This window comes from Alosa alosa, chromosome 23 (assembly GCF_017589495.1).
Source record: "Alosa alosa isolate M-15738 ecotype Scorff River chromosome 23, AALO_Geno_1.1, whole genome shotgun sequence".
Classification (NCBI taxonomy): domain Eukaryota; kingdom Metazoa; phylum Chordata; class Actinopteri; order Clupeiformes; family Clupeidae; genus Alosa; species Alosa alosa.
Genome location: NC_063211.1, coordinates 22,706,125 through 22,727,339, shown reverse-complemented (window position 1 = coordinate 22,727,339; position 21,215 = coordinate 22,706,125). Strand labels below are relative to the sequence as shown.

At 41.5% G+C, this 21,215-nt stretch overlaps 1 protein-coding gene across 2 annotated transcripts in view; it reads right to left on the bottom strand.

Moving 5' to 3' along the window:
• Positions 1 to 21,215, bottom strand: part of gpc6a (glypican 6a) — a 125,701-nt gene that overhangs the window by 44,474 nt on the left and 60,012 nt on the right. For both annotated transcript variants that reach the window (XM_048235431.1, XM_048235432.1), the window contains exon 4: positions 10,530 to 10,695. In XM_048235431.1, coding sequence (XP_048091388.1) covers positions 10,530 to 10,695 — 166 coding nt within the window. The remainder of the gene's footprint in view (positions 1 to 10,529; positions 10,696 to 21,215) is intronic.

Genomic DNA, 21,215 nt, shown 5'->3' with positions numbered 1-21,215 from the left:
GCACTTGCAATCAATGATTTTATTAGTGAAAAAAAATTGGATTTTCTGTTTCTTGTTGAAACCTGGCTGACTTCAGACAGCGAAGCTGTTCTTGTTGAGACTTGTCCCCCAAATTATAATTTCTTCTACTCAATTAGACAAGGCAAACGAGGTGGTGGAATTGCCTCCATTCTCTCAAACAAATATAGTTGCACACGAGTCAACTTTGGCGAATTCGCTTCCTTTGAGTATATTGCCCTCACTCTGAAGGCTGACCCAGCTGTACTTCTATTAACCTTATACCGCCCTCCTAAGCTATGGACTGGCTTTCTCGACCAGTTTTCTGAACTTATGTCGCTCATCATCACTAGCTATGATCGGATAATTGTAAATGGCTTACTTCAATATTCATGTCAATAAGACAACTGATGCTAAAGCCAGTAAGTTCCTTAATGTGTTGGACAGTTTAGAGCTAAAGCAGCATGTTACAGGACCCACCCACAACCTTGGCAACACCCTCGATCTAGTCATTTCTAGAGGGATAGAAGTCACAGACTTATCAGTAAATGATATAAATATGTCTGATCATCATTGTGTATCTTTTAATATAGTACTACATACTCCAAAAATTCATCCCGAAATTGCAATCAAATCGCGACTCTTGGACATTAGAGCAGAACAGCAGTTCATAGCTCTTATAGACTCCACAAATTTAGATATTTTACATCATCCCATTGATCAAATGGTAGAGGCTCTCAATCGTGAATTAGGCGCTCTGCTTGACAGAGTGGCACCCTTAAAACCAAAAAAAGGCCCTGTAGCAAACTGACACCTTGGATGAACGAAAATATCCATGATCTAAAAAGATCATGTAGGAAAGCTGAGAGAACATGGAGAAAAACTAAGTTACAGGTTCACCGTGCCATTCTAAAAAAGAAAAAAATTGCAAATTATAATAGAGCTATTCGGAATGAGAGGAGGAACCACTTCTCTAAGGTAATTGCTGAAAACAGTGGAAACTCTAGGGTGTTGTTCTCTACCATTGATAGGCTATTGCATCAAACACCTTTTGATACACTCAGCCAGGCATCCTCTCTAAGATGCGAAGAATTTGCAGACTTCTTCAAAAACAAAGTCATTTCTATAAGGGAGGCTATTGGTAACACAAGTAATATGTTTGATAGTACACCCAAAAACAGCCCCCAAAATTAAGGTCCTTTAGCACTATTACTCAATCTGAGCTTGGTAAAATTATAACTCAAACCGCTCCTCAACATGTGTTTTAGATCCAATCCCTACTACATTCCTCAAAAAAGTATATGATAGCTTAGCTCCTTTTTTCTCAAGGTAATAAATACCTCATTAGAAACAGGTATATTTCCAACTGCTTTTAAAACCGCTGTTGTGAAACCTTTACTTAAAAGTCAAATCTTGACCATACCAATCTGAGCAACTACAGGCCTATATCAAATCTATCGTTTTTTTTGCAAAGTACTTGAAAAAAGTTGTTTGTAATCAGTTAAATACCTTCCTCAACGAAAACAGTATCCTTGAAAAATTCCAATCAGGTTTTAGATCAAATCACAGCACAGAAACGGCTCTAGTAAAAATAGTCAATGATCTCAGACTAGCTACCGACTCAAACAAAGTCTCAATCCTTATTCTTCTGGATTTGAGTGCGGCATTTGACACCATTGATCATAGCATCCTAATTCACCGCCTTGTGAAGTGGGTGGGTCTCTCTGATAATGCTCTAAACTGGTTTCAAACCTACATTACTGGCAGAGATTTTTATATCAGTCTAGGAGATCATGTATCTGAAAAACATGACTTGCCTTTTGGTTTAGCCCAGGGGAGCTGCCTTGGTCCCCTGCTATTTTCTCTATATATGCTTCCATTGGGAAACGTCATAAGTCAGCATAATGTAAACTTCCACAGCTACATGAATGATACCCAATTGTATATCTCTGTGGAGCCAACTAACCCAGATGGCCTTTGCTCCCTCACTGCATGCCTAACCTCCATTAATCAGTGGATGAGCAAAAACTTTTTTTGAAACTAAATGATGACAAAACAGAGGTACTTCTGGTTGGACCAAAACTAAAGCGAGATATTATTCTTAGGAATCTGGGGAACTTGGCACACCAGGTCAAATCAAAAGTAACAAGCCCGGGGTGTCATCCTAGATGCAGAGTTAAGTTTTAAGCCCCATATCAGTAAAGTTACTCAGACAGCCTATTTCCACTTGAGAAACATTGCCAAAGTGCGGCCCTTCTTAACTCAACAAGATGCAGAAAAAACTAATTCACGCCTTTATCACTAGCAGGTTAGACTACTGCAATGCACTTTTCACTGGTCTTCCCAAAAACATCTAAAGAAATTGGCACTCATACAGAACTCTGCGGCTAGACTTTTAACTAAGACTAAGAAGAGAGAACACATCACCCCTGTGTTGGCTGAACTGCACTGGCTCCTATTTCCTATAGAATTGATTTTAAGGTTATGTTAATTACTTACAAAGCTCTGAATGGCATAGCACCTTCATATATCTCTGAGCTTTTAATATCTTATCAACCACAAAGGAAACTTAGATCATCCAATTCTAATCTTTTAATCATTTACCCAAAGTGCTCCACAAACAAAGTGGAGAAGCTGCGTTTTATCCATTATGCCCCCAAACTATGGAACACCCTGCCTCTGTACATCAAGCAGGCGAGTTCAGTAAATATTTTTAAAAAAGATCTGAAAACATACCTGTACAGGAAAGCTTTTAGTTAACTCATCTTATCCTGTAGACTACATTTTCAGATTATTCTACATCTGCTACTATTGGAGGGCGCAGCCAGCCAGAAGCAGATGGGCTCCACCTATTAAGTCAGGTTCTGCTCAAGGTTTCTTCCTGGAATATGGGAGTTTTTCCTTGCCACAGTTGCCATATGGCGTGCTTGTGGGGGTTAAGAGGGTTAAGGCTGCCAGTCTTATGACATGTCATTTTTTATATTTTTGATATGTTGCTGAGTAGATCATAAACAGCAAAGAAAAGTGATTGATAATGACTGACTGACTATTATTGTGTTACATGCTTCAAATGTAAAGCACTTTGAGCTGCATTCTGTGTATGAAAGGTGCTATACAAATAAAGCTTATTATTATTATTATTATTATTATTATTATAATAGAGTTTAAACTCAAACTCAAAAAATTCAATAAATGTGAGAAAAAAAGAGCTCAGCATGGAAATAACGTACGATACACCTTGCCACTGTAGAATTGCATTGTTACAGTATGTTTTATCTACATCTACATTCATAAACATCTGCATTTTTGAAAGGAAACAGCTTATTAAACCTTTAAAGCCAGCTGTGATATAGTATTTGATATTAAAACCGAGACACTGTCATAACAAAGACACAGATGCAGCATTTGGAACAAAAGAACAAAAAAATCTGTCACTCACATAGTGTTGATGGAAAGCTACAAGATTTTCTCTTAAGTGTCAGCTAAAACACTTTGGACGACACTTCAGAATTGCCAAATTGTCAACACTAGTTAGACAGTGACACATTGTCAAAACATTTCAGACAAAAGCCCCCACAAAGTCACAAACTGCTGTGAAGAGACATTTATAGTCATCTCTGTACAGCACTATGTCATGCACACACCAGCATATCACACCACAAATCACCCAAGATTAGTTCTTTTCCAATTAGCTATTTTTCGATAAAGTGGGCACCTGTTCAAGCATACAGTATCCAAGGAAGGAGAGAAAAACAGCTGTGAGGGAGAGAAAGAGTGAGTGAGTGATTGAGAGAGAGAGAGAGTGAGATAGAGAAAGAGACAGAGAGAGAGAGAGATTCACTAGTGAAGCAGTGTCACAACAGTCTTTTGGGAGAGTTTTCTCTACTTTCAAATGAACAAAGTGGGAACGCTTCGCAACCAGTGAGTGGCCATGATCAAACAGGTTTGATGGTTGTCTGCAAATAGCAGGTTTTTCAAAGCTGCATTGTGTGAGTGTGCTGTTCACCTCTTTCATCTGCTGTGGCCTGCCACAATGTGGTGGGGTAAAAAAAAAACATGTGATGCTGTTCTTTCATCCTGTTCTACATCTCTCCATACAGTAACTGATCCAAAACAACGATGCTCTCAACACGCACAATGCCATGTGCTGTAAGCACAGACACAATAGGCTTGATGCTCTAAGGTGTGTCACAACATGCGTACTGAGCTGTGTTGACAGTTTGATCCCTCGTGGTTTCGTGTTGGTGCTGGACCTCTGCCTTTCATCATCTCAGCCCAACTACATTTGCGAACTTAAAGGCTTTGAGTTTATGTAAGGCTATGCAACCTATAGCACATCTCAGGCATGCATTGTATCATGGGATTCAACAGAAAGCATGTCGGAAACATATACCAGTACAGTGATGTACTGTATGTGATGTACAGTATGTTTTTTTTTTTCTGATAAGGATGGCGTCAGTGCAGATGCCTTAGGAAGTTATTTAGGATTCTGACAAAATATAACTTCAAGGCATGGGTCCATCTAAAAAAGCTTTAAAATATGCATTATCTTTACACCTTCAGCACTTCTATACGTATAGCACAGGCACCAAAAAAGACAGGAATTGGGAGAGAGTGAGTGAGAAAGAAAAAGAGAGAGCGAGAGATATGGTTAATGTAATCCTGTCAGCATAAGGAAGGGTTCAGGGCATGCCTACTTGCTTCAAAAAATGCCATCCAAAAATGGTCCCACAAGACAAACAAGCGACACCCACCGCCAATGTGCATTGGCGAGCAAGGGTGTTCACTCAAGGCTGTAAATAGATTCCCTGCCGTAAATCCCCTATTTTCTCCACAGCTCCTAATTTGCAGCATTCCTTGGTCATGCATACTTATCGCCAACCAGAAAAACAACAACAATACCACAACCATGGAGAATTATAGAGTTCCTCCCGAGGTATCGTAGCCTTACAAACCCAATTCATCAGAATTACATCAACTCGAGACGAGCAGAGGTGTTTTCGTTTATTCGATTATTTTATACACATGAAAACAGACTCCAGGCTTGTGAGTCATAAGTCTCGGCGTCTTCGTCATTCGATAGCGCACACAATACTTGAAAGTAAGAGTCATCCCTCCCACGTAGTGCCTGATAAGCAGACTAAACAGCCCCTGTCTGTGTGCCTGGTGTGGCTTGAGGGGTGGGAGAGAGGGAAGCGTGGAGAACGGGCGAGGTGAATGGGGGACATCATTTCTAGCGGAGAGAGAGAGAGAGAGCGGAGAGAAAAAGTAACTCATCTTTGCCGCCCCCCTACCTTTGTGACAGACGGGGGAGCACAGTATCGGCTTTGCACCTGTCAGTGCTGTCACTGGTGCCATCAGTGACTCAATCATCTCAAAGAAGCACCTTTGACAAATACACAAGCCAGCGACGCTGTCGCGAAAAAAGAACAAGAGACATTCGGATCGACCTGAGTGCTAGTGACATGGAAGAGGAGAGGAGAGGGGAGACAATTACCTCACCACTCTCGATGCCGGGGGATACAGTAATAGGACGTGCTTAAACGCCTCCCTTATCGCTCACATAACCATTCAGGGTCAGGGTTCAGAGTTAATGCAGAATGGCTTCTCTGGACTAAAAAGCATTAGAGAACAGACAACGTGCATCCTGTTTTCTGTCTTTTCATATGTAATGTGCAAATTTTATTTAAAATCTGTAAAAATCAAAGGAGAAATGTACCGTTTCTAAGCAATCCCAGTTCAAAGATTGGTATACTGATGTTATATGTACGACATACGGTTTAAAACGAAGGTTGTAAATACACTGATGCACTAACTGCAGTAAAGCAAAATTAATACGATAGAATCAATACTAACCACTACTGTGTTAATTTAATTTTCCACAAGTTACTGTCCATCTTCATAAAAAATAAATAGGCCTACAAAGTTTTATTTAATTTGCCATTGGAGGCTAATTATGAAACAGACTATGTTGCTGAGTATAAGGCATTGAAAAAGTGTTTATTTCTTAGGTCTCACTGAAAGTCCTTTAGGCTACTTAGGGCAGGGAATATTATTGACTTCAGATTTCATGAATCGCAAGGTTGTGGTGAGATCCTTTTACACAGCGAGATGAGCTGTGCAATTAAAAAGAAATGAGCGAATAAAATCAATGAGATCGGTTACACTGTGGTGACAAAGGACTCAACAAAGGACAACATGGTCCTACATCTTAATTAGCTTTTATAATGAGCACTATGTAATGACTTAAAGGTACAGCTTATATTCCATTGGAAGCATGATTGTAATATTGGCTCATAATTCCACTTATAGTGCATATAGAGTATATCTAGATATGCATATACATATTGTTGTCGGTGTGTAGCTGGATTTCACTTGTGTGCCACTGATGCCAAGGCATTTTGACTTTAAGGAATATATATACAATTAATCTTATCCACAGAATGCATCAAAGGAATCCAACTGGTCGTGTCGCTCCACACTGGAGATATGGCCAATGCATACAGGGCCATGAAATCTGCCAGTGTTGTGATTGAAGTCAGACTGATAGAAATTACTGATAGAAATATCTTTAGTGACAGCAACAGATGAGTGATAAGCCAGCAGGGTGATAACAATGCTAGAAATCCAATGTGTGTGTGTGTGTGTGTGTGTGTGTATTAAAATATACCTTGCATGCTACCTAGACAGACTCTGTCTGAAAAACATCAATCTGATTGATGATATCATTCAATGCCTGCAACATCTAAGAAAAATGTCACTGGTTATAGGTGAAAATAAGATATGTAAAAAAAATGTGATATGTATGTGTTAGAAAAACAGAAATACAGCACTTGAAAATGATTAACCCTCTCTTATACAGTATTCATACCATAAACCTTGGAATGTCCCAAAACACATATGCGACTGGTGTGTGCTGCAACTAGCTACTTTTTAATATTTTCTATATTTTATCATTATATGTTTAGCTAACATGTTAACATTGTAAGAGTTCATCTCCATGCGCGGCTATACAAAATGTGAAAGATTAATTTGGATAAGACACACTCAGGTCCATTAGCCACAGGAAACATTACTCATGAGGGATTTGCAAAATGGCCCAGCTCGTTTAAAAGCACGGGATCATCTCTCCTATCACAAGTCCTTGTCAGATATCTGCCACGTCCCACGACCTATCTTTCTCTCTCTCTCTCTCTCTCTCTCTCTCTCTCTCTCTCTCTCTCTCCTTCCTTCTTTCTCTCTCTCTCTCTCTTTCTCTCGTTCTTGCGTTCGGCCCGCACAATCCTCTCATGCGTTGCTAACAAGGCCTGCCTCGGTCAGCAGGGACACGCTAGCACGCTAGCACCCGCGCTCAAAAATTCACTCGGCCACTTGGGGGTTTGTGAATACACTTTAAAAGGCTGTGAGAAACAGATGTGTGGGTGTGTGGAGGGCTGGACAGCTTGCACATACATTATCTAATTTATCTAAATATGTGCCGGCACTTAAAATGGCATGCGAAATCAGCAAGCATGCAGGTGGGATTTTCTGGTTGATATCAAGCAACAGTGCAGGCTGGGTCTTACTGTTATATCACTCTCACGCATTGGGGTATTAATGTCAGTCTGTACACTCTTAAAACGAATGTGTTGAAAACAACACAACTTCTATTGTTTTTTTTTTAAACATGTCTGTGTCCAGATAGGGGCAACACATTCATTTTAAGAGTGTACCAAAAAGACAGCTTGAATGTTAAAAAGACCGCCTGAATGTTAATGCTATGACAACTTCCACAACTTTCAAAGAGATGTTATTTCTTCTTTCTTTGCCACGGGTGAAATTTATGTATGAAAATCATCACCATGAGGTAATGACAACAAATAAAGTTTTAAGTCAACGCACAGCCAAGACCATAAAAAGGGGATAAATTAAAAGAACAGTGCCCTGGTTTCAAAGACTGATGTCACTTACTTCACGTCAAATCAGTAATATTTCCATCCACATCTTTTTTTTATTGGTTTTGCCTAAGGACATTAGTGGAATGAATAAACATACTGTGAACACAGTGAATTACCACCACTCTCAGCTATAATACACCAGACTTCTGGGCGATGCAGTAGACTTCCCTAGCACTGGGCATCACATTGATTCAGGAGACCTGGAGAAACTGCAGTCTGTGACTTCACTTTTGTGATACCTTCTGCTGTGTCCGACCTTCGTCCAAAGGTAGGAACCTGAGAATGACCAGTGTTCATTGGAACCGGAGAATGACCAGTGTCAGGATTTTCTGTCTCCTCTCTCTGTGTGTCATCCCTCTTTTGTAATTCTGTCCAGCCATGCAGAAACCAACCTTCATGCAAACCCTAACGCATGATGGACGCCAATGTACCGGACTGAATATGATTTTATCCTTCCAGACAGTTCTGGCCCGAAGGCCTTGCCTTTGGCTCTATCGGAGTCTGTGAGACGCTCCAGGCACGTCGCGAGACTGCATGAGGGAGTGTGAATGCTCCTTTGGGTAACTGACAAAGTCGGACTAGACCCAAGCAGCGTGATGAAAAACATATTCCCCTTTCTCCGAGCTCCGGCGAGTTCTCCAGAAGGTCTCCAACATCACGGACACGTGTACTGTACACAAGCTATTATCATCATCTCTTCCTCTCTCTCCCTATCAATCCCTCTCTCTCTCTCCCCATCCATCTCTCTCTGTCTCTCTCTCTCTCTCATTCTGTCTGTGCTGTCTGTGCATTTGTTCATTCGTACAGTGTAACCATTTTCAACTAACAGTATTTTTTGAAGCATGCATGATACAACTTGTGAAATGAAAAGCCACTGCCTTAGTTTCACCGTGCTTTAGTCATGTTTTTGGATCTGAAGTAGAATTAGGCCCTGGGGTGCTGTAGATGTAGGAGTCCGTTTTCTGGAAGTTGTTACTCGTCTCTAAACCCTTCTAAATCCACTGAGAAGAGAGATGGTGTCATGAATCCTTCATGTAGAGAACAGAACAGTCACAGAGGGGGAGACTTGCAGTCTTTGGCTACGTGCTAACACATATCCTCCCCTTTTTCTTGCTATCCATATGTGGAATAAACAAAAATTAATCCTGCAGTCCAAGACCAATCATGATATACTTTGAGGGGGACATAAAAATGCCAACCTCAATATCAAGACATAAATTGTTAGGCTACAGTAATATAGGCTACAGTAGTATCACTCACTATTGTACAAAAATTGTATGCTAAATGGTATGCTAAATGGTATGCTAAATGGTTAAATATTTGGAAGGGAGTACAGAGATGAGATGATCTCAGTTAAGTGAACTTGATTACATAAATTTGCCAAGAAAATATTGATTAGACTATAATCCTCTGTGAGCCATCGCTTACTGTATGTGACAGTTGTAGAATACCATGGAATTATTAAATAGCAATGGAGAAAAACAGATGGACATTATTTCTGAGAAATTACGCACTGCCTTCTCTTTCCGCCCTCCCTCTCCTGTAGCATTTGATCAGTGCTCGTTTTAAGTTGAAAACTTAAGAATAAAATTAATCTATATCTATATTTAAATGTTCATAATGGCATTTTAGTTGATGTGAGTGATATAGTTCAATGTGAGTATAGGTTTGATTTTAGATATTGTAATTGTCCGATTACTTTCATTTTAATCCCTATCATCTTGTCTAGTTAGAATAAATAAATAAAAATTCAACTGTCAATTGCCCCATAGAGGGAAGGAAAACCCCCACTGAACCAATCAAATGCAGTTTCTTAAAAATGATGATATTCAGAAACAAAGAGAACCTGCACTGGCGTATTCAAATATAGATGAAAGGGGGAAAATGGATTCTCCACAAGAACTAATTGACCTGTGACAGCAGAGAAGCCAAGTCAATATCTTTTTGTTGCTGCTCCATATGCTGATTGAACATGTGAAGCTTGGCAAATGAGTCTGAAATGTCAACCTGGCAAAGCAAACAACTCTCTGTCTGCTTCTTATTCTTCCCAGATAATACAGCATGTGGGGTGGGGTGAGATACATGTTTGACGAAATCATATGTTGCTGAAGATAGACATATTTTTAACACACAGTTTGATGGCTTAGGGGTGTTTGCTTACTTGTGTTCAAGGTTAACCCATAAGGAAAGCACATAGTCTCCCATTGGACTTTTATTTTCTCAAAACATCTCAAAAATTGTCTGCCTAGACAAGGATGACATCATGTCTCTTGACAAACGCTTTGAAAGTATGACTTCCTGTTTAACGCGGTGATAACTTCTGAACTTTAAAAATCTGAAATCTCTGTCAAACTCAAGTCGGCTTCAACTCTTCACTGTACCATCACTGACAAACCTCCTCCAAAACAAGAGCTTCACTATCTGAGTTTCGCAAATATTTTCAACTGTAAAAATCAACTTGTGGTATGCAAGTTCTTCTTTGATTGAGCAAAGCATCTGGCATCTACACCCCCGCCAGTCCGTGATTTCATATACTTTCTATGCCAAATCAATTATTTCCTGGGAAACACATAAATAAAAAAGAAAACATCTTACCAATGAATAAGTTCCACTCTGGGTCCAAGTCGGCCTGATTGGCCAGGCAGCCCTTGATGACGTTCTGGCAGTAGTTGCCGCAGGGCTTAAGGTCGGGCAGTCCTCCGCAGTATGGGCAGTACAGCATCCGTGTGAGCGCCTTAGAGCAGCCTGGCGACACGTTCACCTTTAAACAAGAACATCACATACCGTTAAGATAAAGTGGACCTCAGGAGTTCAGAACATTAAAGCAATATAGTAATAACTGGCAATGTAATAATGGCCAACCAGAGTATATTAATTCGTGCAGTGAACACAATTGTCTCTCTCCTTTGAATTTGAAGATTAATGCATGACCACAACTTCATAGGTGGCTTCACAAGTATGATAATAGGCAAAGTTGTAAAAGTAAGTAATTGTCATGTAGGCTACTAGACAAATGTCTTGAGTGTTGAAATTGTAACTGCATTCACATTGTCAAAAACAGAGTCTAGAATCAGTCAAACAGTGACAGACTAAAGTAAATTGAGTCCTCAGAATGTAATTACCATTAACATTTAGTAGGACAAAGGCCTGAGGTGCTTTGTGCAAAACTATGCAGGAGGAGAAAAATACCTGCTTTCTTAGGGTTTTAAATTTGGATGGACTTGACAGAGAAGACAGCAAACAGCTTGTGAAAAAATGCAATTTTCAGTTGCATTTCATTAAAAGAGAGCCATTTCATCCAAAATGCCTGAGATGCATTCTAAGTAGGAGAGCATACACCTAAAAAGACATCACACACCACCAAACACCCTAACAGTGTCAGAGCAGAGGAGATCTTAATGCTGCTGTACCACTGACATCACCTCGTCGGACCTGGTGTTTGAAAACAACAGTATTCTCACATGTGTTCACACTTCAGCTGAGGAGGAATACCCCCTCTCCTCTCCTCTCCTCTCCATTCTCACCCCTGTGAAACATCTGGTAATTGGACGTCAGTTTGTGTCTTTATGGTTGACTTCAATCAGTGGGGTCCACTCTGCTCTTGACCGCACCCCACACAGACACACGTAAGAGGCAGGGGCTGAGCTCAGCCGAGCCAGCAAGCCACGCCTTGCCGCACCGGGGTGAGAAGCCTATCGTGACCGAATCGAAAACATCAGGCCACGGCGTGCCGAAAGAAGTGTGACTCATGCATGTGAAGGAGGGCCGGACCCCAACAACAAATTGAATCGAAACTGACGGACCGTCTTGCCCTCTGTCAGACTAGAAGAAGACCAATCCGAGCCTGGTGTCAATGCACCCGGTCTATAGATACATTAGGATGTCTAACAAATTACGACGAACGAATTCAGTTGACACAAATGGGTTTGGTGTTTTGTTACATTAATTTTTCCTCAGATATACAGAAGGGAGCTGTAGCCTTCCCTCCTCTTTTATCACAGGAAAATGTGTCGGCCTCTTCAGTGCTGGCGAGCCCCAGCATCAGCCTTCCTCCAAGAGCTGTTTAGAACAGTTGGGATCAAACAAAGCTGTTCTGACACATGCAATTTAGCAGGCGTATCAGACGCAACCTCACAGGGGGCTTTGAAGATGATGTACTGGAGATGTCATCTCGGCATGCCATACTCCAAAAGAAAAATGTGTGTACTGGCAATTTGTTCCCAACAGGCAACAAGTGCAAGAAACACAGCAGATCTAAAACCAACCCCACCAACACCCCCAATTCCTCTATTCCATGCCTCTGAATTGGAAAGTGTGTTCAGAATAAATAGGGCTTTTTGATTGTGTGTCATAACTGCTTGCATTGCTGCGCAATATTGCAAAATCACAACATTTAAGTTAGTAGCTTCCCAAAGCTTAGGAGACCTACAGATATTCACAGCCCAGAGAAATGTTTTATGCAATTTTTTTTCCTGAGTGTGAGGAATATAGAATAATTTCTCCTCTGTATGAGATATAGAGGCCATTTTTCTCTGCAGGCATTGTGTCCTCTTTCTCCCAGTTAATAGCTACACTTCAAAGGACTACAAGCATGGCTTTTTTCAGAACACACAGTAGAAAACAAAAACTAAAATATGTTTTGTTTACATTCACCAACCATACTTCATATTTGTTTTGTTTGTATCTCTTTGAAATGAAGCTGTTTGTGCTTGGTTAGGCCCTTTCAGGCTCTGCAATCCCATAAACATCCTTAATCCCTACAAAACAAACAACACTGTATACAATAATGTCAAGCTAAAAACAATACATTGCGCTGTCAAAGCTGATAAGCAAGCTTATTAAACCAGCACCACCAAATGTACACATACACCAGAACAAAAAGCAAACATGAGCCCAGTAACACAATAAATAAATAAATAAATACAAAAATCAACAAACACATGTTACAGGGCCATGAGTACTGTGTGGTAGAATATTAAAAAGCCCCAACACACATTAATTTACAAACTAACAAGAAGACAAATCTTGCCCTGAGGGGGGCTTGCTGCTCAAAAACTTTGGTTTCAGCTCTCTTATTTAAGTCTGACTGAGCATGGAAAGGACTGAGTACCATATCTCACTGACTCGCCTCAAAATCAATGAGAGAGACTCCTTCAAAAACAATACAAGTTTAGCACTCTATCAAATATCTGTATCAGTAAACATATGGAAGAATGGATAACAATTTCTGTGGTTGGCTGTGTTCTCAATCTTTACATTATACTCCATACTGTAAGGCGTTATGAAATATTGCAATCCACTATTAATCAACGATTAATACAGGTAAACTGGCGAAACACAACAATCTATAAAAATGGAAATTGCATTTACTGGGAATTTACTTCAGTCTGTTTCTATGGTTTTCACTGGAGATAAGGTGGTGTTCATAATTGAATTGAATTAAACACCTTGAATTTCCCCTGGGGATCAATAAAGTATCTATCTATCTATCTATCTATCTATCTATAATGACTCAAAACAAACTTCTCAGACACATCAGCTATCCCAGGATTGGAATTAATCACCTCAAATATGACATGTCTGTGTGTGTGTGTGTGTGTGTATGTGTGTGTGTGTGTGTGTGTGTGTGTGGTTATAAATAAATCAGATGATAAGTGCGATTCAGATATATTTCTCGTTTTACCCCTGGATCGCTGGGCTCCAGTAATCACATTATCTGGGTTTTTAATAATAGATGCAATCTTCTTGGTGTAACTGTACAGTCTAAAATTCACATCATATCCTACTGCTCGCCAAAACTATTCATTACACTTGGCTGACACACACTTCTGTTGGGATATTACAGTTAAGCAGATAACTCATCAGGAATAATAAATCATCAGTTTCCCCATATGGTAAGGGCCTATCATTCTATAAACTGATTTTAAAGGATAATAATAAACAAAAAAACTACAGTGCTGCATGTTAAATGGTTTGTAAAAGGAATATATTCCCTACTCATGAGTAATGCATGCATATGTCCCTTTCTGATAGGCATGTGGGCAATTGTATGTGACTGTAACTTTCTGAAAAGCAGGTAGTTGATGTAGGGGCTCACTGATTATGTCATTTATTCCTTAGCATCTCTATTGAGTTACTGGTTCCTCAAGAAGGACTTCAGAAGGACAAAAGGAGTTACCTCATTATTTTCAAAAGCCACTTCTGAATGACTGAGAAGGATTAAGTGCTGTTGGAGCACTACAAACCTTAAATGGCACAAGACAGCGCTACCTAAAAGCGCACGCTATAATACCAGCTTTAACATCCCTCGAACGTGACACTCTTGGCATGATGCGAGGAACATCCGCACGCCAGCGTGAACATAATCCCAAACTATTCCGACAGGTAATGGAATCCAGTTTGACAGAGAAATCTGGGAGGCTCAAAGACACAACCATAACAAAATAAGAGGGGGGCTCGAAGTGCAGGAAACTGGAGAACTCCAAATGTGTCAGCTTTAATATAATGCAATCATAAAAATGGCTTGACATTGTTCCGCCTCTCTCTTTTTAAAAAAAAAAAAAACAATTCAAGGAAGATGAACAGAACACACAAAATGGGCACTGAAAAAAGACTGGGCAATATCGACCATCTGTAGGGGTGGCTTCATGCCAAAAAGCAGCCAGTGCATCCTGGGGTTAGCCAATTAGCAGCGGATAAAGGGCTTTTCATATTTTGGATGGGAGGAAGAAGTCATTGCCAGAACACACCCACTCTTCTTAGATGGGGTGAAAGGAGGAATATGGGGAAATATGTGGAAATTGTTTTTGATTGTGGCATTAGTTGAGATTGATTGTTCTTTGCGCCAAGGGATATCTCTCTAATTGCCTTTGTCAGTGTCTGTGAAGCAGTTTTAGAAATACAGTAAATCCAAATCCATAACCATGGCCTTTGAAAAAGTCACTTGTGCAATTTCATTTCCAAGTCATATTGAACTGCATATAACGCTTGCAGCCAGCGACTGTCACAAACTATATCATTTCCTTAGTTTAGAGCGTTGACTTACAGTAAGAAATTCAGTGATTCAGTGTTTTCACATCATCTCTATCAGGTCCAACGGTTCAAATACACTGGCAATTTCTTCATTCATAAAAGTTTCATACAATCCTCCAGGCTCTTTCTTTATTTTTCTGAAGAGTGCTGTAAACAACAGCCCCTGGGAGGTGCAGCTGCAGTTGGACAAATGTGCTAAATATTTATTAAAATAACATATTATTATAAGGAACTAGAATATCAAATCTTCATTCGGTGCCATTGCAGTTTTATATTCCTGATGAAGCATTAAAGTGAAAAAAAGTTTCAAACTATACCAATGGCATGAAAGACAAGTAAAGTGGTATAGAGCACATGATGAAGGGCAAAGCACCAGAAACCATTCCAGGAGGAGAGCATTTACCATCTGCTAATTCACTCTTGATGTGTGAGCTAACAGCCTCATGTCCCCCACTCAGCTAGCAGTACATCATTACATATAGTCATCTCGATCATTTCCCCATCGCCATAACTAGCGTTAGCGGCAGTGCGGGACAGCCAGCCAGCTATATGGCCATCAGTGCATGACTGCTCTAATTGAGTGCTGCTTTAATATATTAGGCAGCGCGCGGCATGCTGCATGGCTGGTAGGGGTGCTAGCGTAGCCCCCTCCAGCAGCGGCCCAGACGCGGTGCGGAGGAGGGCAGAGGGGGGACGAGAGCGAGCGCTGCCGGTGCCGAGCCTCCGCACAGCTACTTCTCACACAGAACACACACGACGGAGCACTTAGCAGGTAATATAGACAAGAGCAGGGCTACCATTCGCTATGCTCTACTGACACAGATCATGGTCTATTGGCATAGTTTATTGCAGTTGGGCCTGCCAGCGTTTAGCACTGCGGTGTGTCTTCCAAGGACAAGGCTAGGACGCAGGTTTGGTTCATAGGGCCGATCCCTTCATGAACAGTCCTACCCTGGTGCTAACAATGGGAACATGAACTGTCTGCTGAAAAGTGATATTTCCAACGACTTCCCATTAACAACTAGGCCAGAGTGTGTTATTTGCAAAGACATCCTGCATTCTCCTCGTCTGATTTAGACTCACAGGGCCCATTCTATTTTTAAAAAGCACGCCATTATAGCATTTAACAAAAATGTGTCCTGCAGTGACCTAAATTACAGCTAACTTCCTAATGTTAAGGTTAGAGCTGAAATAAAGAACCTCACATTAATTAAAGGAAGGCCTTAATATAGTGTCGCTCCTGTGGGAAATAAGATTTAATAGAATTTCAGGCTGTCTTAAAGGACAATTGCGTAATGCATTTTTAAATCTATAATTGGCCAGGCCAAACATGTAACACAATGTCTTTCCCCCACGTCAGTTATAACGCAGACCGTTTTCTCAGGGGACTAATGTATCTTCTGATGCTTGCTGCTTCTAACTGAAGTGTGTTTCATTTTTTTGACCCATTCCATGGGTGAGCTGTGGAACAGTATGCCTGTGCTTTGCCAGGCTGTCTGTGATATTTGCAAAGGCAGACTGTTACCCCTCCATCCTTTATTAAAAAGGAGACAACTGCATCTGGGGAACGATGAAACTTGCATATTTTGCTGCACTGAATTTAGAAAGTAGTGAGTGAGTACTGTATGAAAATCCCTCAGACTTTCTGTCTCCATTTCCCTTTCTCTCTCTCTCCCTCTCTCTCTTTCTCTCTCTCTCTATCTATCTCTCTTTGCCTGAGCTTTTTGGAGTATGCACTGACTTTACATATTTCATTGAAAGGCAGATCAGAAAGACCATCACGGCATGCCGAGAGGGGTGTCAGTTAGCATCGATTCAAAGAAAGGGCCCGTTCAGCTGACACGGACCGCAGAAGGGAACCAGAGCCGAGCCGCACCGAAGCTGACGCTCCGGGCTCCGGGCCGACACCCGGCAGACACGGCGTCAGCTCCCTGGGCCTGCGGCCCTCTGGCAGGCTGGGCGAGTGCGCCGGCCATGGTCGTGATTTACCGTGACAAGCGACAGGCTAAAAGCCGGACTAAGCTACCGCTGCGCCAGTAGCACGGCACGCTGGTGTCACATCAGAGCTGCGTTTCGCTGGCTTTTCCCCCTTACCCCCCGGTGGTTAAAAGTGTACTGGAGAGATCTCACTGCCTCCTCCACCCAAACACACACACACACAAGGATATATGTATATACACACACACACACACACAAATATTGCACACTCTCTCTCTTCCTCTCTCTCTCTCTCTGTCTCTCACACACATACACACACACACACACACACACATGCACACAAACACTCTCACCCTCTCTTACATATAAACATATACACAGTCTATGTCTAACAGTCCTGTACTGACACCACCAAACTGTTAACTGTAGCGTCTGCTAGATAAATACCTCATGGATAAATGCCCTGCAGGATCAAAGTGCCGATGCCTGCCACCTACACCACTGCGACTGGGGCCTCCAGCCTGGTATAAATGTCATGGGTGGATTAGGGCCACCCTGGGGGCCAGCGAAGCCCAGGACGTAGTGTCACTACACGGGCGCTGACAACTCGCCCCCAAGCCCCTCGTTAAATAAAGATGTGCCCCCCCGTCACGCCCTCTATATTTGGGACAAGCTCTGGCTCCAACAAAATGCAGGACAGACACGGTGTACTCATACCACTAACAAGCTGGTGAGAGGGCTTTAATTAATGGGGTTGTTGCGGTCATTGCAGTGACCTGTCCTGCCTTATTTCAGTTTAAGGGAAATGTTATGGTTTCATGTTAAATATTCATATTAGTCTAATAAAAGATTTGGTGTGTGTACGCACTCACCTTCTTGTTGGTTCATGTCTGCATTGTGTAGTGAACTGGATCATTTGATGGTCGGTCAAAATATGCAATATGACAAAGACTGAATGAGTTTGGGAACTTTCTCATTTCTATCCTCAGTTTTGCAGAACAACAGTATCACTCTGACATAGACACTGCACACTTATGACCACAGTCATCAGATTGGGCCGATAGTGTGTCCCCTTTGGCTCAGACGCTTCAGCCACTGCTAGGGCAAGGTGCCATCAACATGATCATGCCGTTCAGAACACTCCTACTGATGAGAATCACTGTTTGTGCTGCAGTGTAAGGGGCTTTGGAAAAAACATCTGTGAAATGAATAAATGGAACATATCCCCTATTGGATGCTGAGCTGGTAAGGGTGACACAGTTGAGTGTGTGTGTGTGTGTGTGTGTGGTGCCACAGTTGAGTGTGAGTGTGTGTGTTTGTGTGTGTGTGTGTGTGTGTGTGTGTGTAGTGTGTGTGTGTGTGTGTGTGTGTGTGTGTGTGTGGTGTGTATGTGTGTGTGTGTGTGTGTGTGTGTGTGTGTGTGTGTGTGTGGTGCCACAGTTGAGTGTGATAGCATGTTTGTTGCTGAGACGACTGTTCCCGCTCCTGTGGCTATTTTGCGCTCCATCAGATTTCATTACAGTGTTAATGACAAAATAACAGCAACTCTTTTTATGGGTCAAAGGCTCGGCAGGAAGACTTTGACATCCATCGACTAAATAGAAATTCAGGCTGAACCACATAGACCCAGTGACACCGGTTATTTTGTGATTAGTGGCTAGTTACTCTGCCACATTAGATCCTATTCAAATTTCAGAGTTTGAATTTCCCCTTGATGTAAGATTTCCTGTATAGGGTTACTGGGTTCACAGATTTGAGTATGGATGGGATCTGGAGAAACTAGAGATGCACATATCCACTGAGCCGTATCTGACCTCACTTCAGTGCACATAACGCTGTGGTTAGTCAGTTTGTCTCAGTCACTATGGGCATCATTACATTACATTACATTACATTTAGCAGACACTTCTTGACCAAAGTGACTTACATATGTCAGCTATATTACAAGGGATCACATTGTCCCCGGAGCAACTTGGGGTTAAGTGCCTTGCTCAAGGGCACAACGGTGGAAGTCGGGAATTGAACCGAGAACTTTCAGGCTACTGCACTGCACGCTAGCCCAGCTCCTTAACCACTACACTACCACCGCCCCACAGGTCAAAACTTTGATCTCAGATCTGTAAGGGCAAACAGCTACACATATATTGCAACGATAACAACAGGTTGTCTTCACTATAGCAGGCAAGCATTCAGTAAATAGGGATTCAAGTCCAAATGTGCATTTCTGTAGTCCTTTTCAAAAGTACAACTTCACATGGCACATGACATCAATAATCCCTGGGTTTTTAAGTACTGCACCGTGCATGATATTTTATCCTAGGCAAATGGTCACCATAATCCAGAGTGAGAGAGATTTTCCATTTCTCAATCCCTGGAAAATGACAAATGATGGAGATGGAGACTTAATCCCATTTTTGAGGTAATTTCATTTGTTTGTCTTTGATGAATATCTGCCCCCCCATTATCTTCAATTACACATTCAGTTACTATACTACTTTCAAAAAATGTTTCCAAAATGTATTTGTAACAACAATCCTTTTAGACAAACATGTGCCACCATTGTGAATGTGAAAGCTTTCACCACTCTATGACAATTTCAGCTAAAAAAACATGGCCATAATTGACATCCGTACCAACGCGTCATGAGCCACAGTTGTGTTCCATGTATCCGTATAGCTGAGGGGTGGAACCATGTTTCCCCAGTTCATTTGGAAAAGCATTGCTTCACATTAAAGCAAACTACAGTGAGAGCTCATTTCCTGTACAGGGTTTTGCCCAGCGTGCACGTGGGCGTGTGTGTGTGTGTGTGTGTGTGTGTGTGTGTGTGTGTGTATGTGTGTAAGCCCATTTCCCACAGGGGACCTTTTCCATGCGCCCTTTTAAACGCTTTGCCATTTTCTGTCTCATGTTCGTGACAACCAGTCCAAGTGGAGCAACCACCTGTGCAAATAGCCACGTCTCTATAGAACGGCCGCGCACTGCGCTCAAGCCCCGGTTGCTTTTACAGAAAGGTGTGGACTCTCTGTCTAGAGCCCATTAAAGCGCTTTGATAGAATCCAGATTTTGTTCTCTTTGGAACTTGTCATGGTGTTCTAATTGAGTGCATTCCGTTTGTCATACTTGAAATGAAAAAAAGGGTTTTAACTGGGGCCATTTGTATGACGCACATTAGTCTCTCATGACTGCAGTTCTATGCCCAAACATAGCTCCTTTTGAAACAACCTTTCAGATTACACATTTGCAGCACTCCTAATGTCACAAAAGTGACAACTGTAAACATGAATATAGACTGCAAAGATGAAGCACTTAAAAGAGCACATAAAAAAAGCTCTACAATGGAAATGTACTGTAAAGTTTGTCATACTGCAAACACCATGTTGCAAGGAGCTCCACACTATTTTGCCCGGCATGCACATACTAGCTGGATGGTGCTAAATCTTGCATGTTACTCATGGGTTTTACTTTAGCTGGTGGGGGTGGATTTGAGGGAGAGGAGGATTTGTCCTGTCAAATGAATTCTTCCTGATTCTCGCAGCTCCTAAAGCCCCAGCTAGGCTTTATTCCTGACTGACGCCGCTGTATTCAGCCACAGATCTGCTCTGTGCTCATCAGAACAAAACAATTAATCTGGTAAATCTAAAGTGGCATCAAGTAATGATTTTAAATGATGTCAACTATTTAATTGGTTATCATAGTGCTTAGAAACGGCTGCGTTCAGAAACCATTTTCTATTGCCCATCACCACAGGACACTGAAGAGAGCATAAGTCGATGTTAAAGAGCCAGTTTAAGGCCAAATGCCATAAGAGAGGCAGTAAAACCACCGAGTTTTATGACAGATTGTGCTTCACTGCATGGTCAATTTAGTGAGCTGTCCACCACAAAGGAACCAGGGAATGACCTCAGGCATACCTTGCTTAATTGGAGGGTGACAGCTGCAATATGGACACTTCACAAATGTCTCCTTTGGCCTGTATGTAATTCAGTGGGCATGAAGGGCCACGGTAGAGCATGGAAAAAGAGAGTGACTGAGAAAGTTGCACAACACAACACCTACAACATCTGCAAGGTGCACCAGGGGTGATAAGTCATACATATCTTAGAGAGAAACCAGACAGCTGCCAGGTTCACACCTACTTTGACGGCATTTGCTTTGTGATGGCAGGTAGAACTTTCTTTATGTAGGGTGTTGTACTTGTAATTTGACTGCCCATATATGTATAGATGTGTCTGCTGGCTTAAATGTTACATTGAAGAATATGTGTATACAGAATTAATGTTTCATTTTGTCAAGTTAATTAATATTACTTCA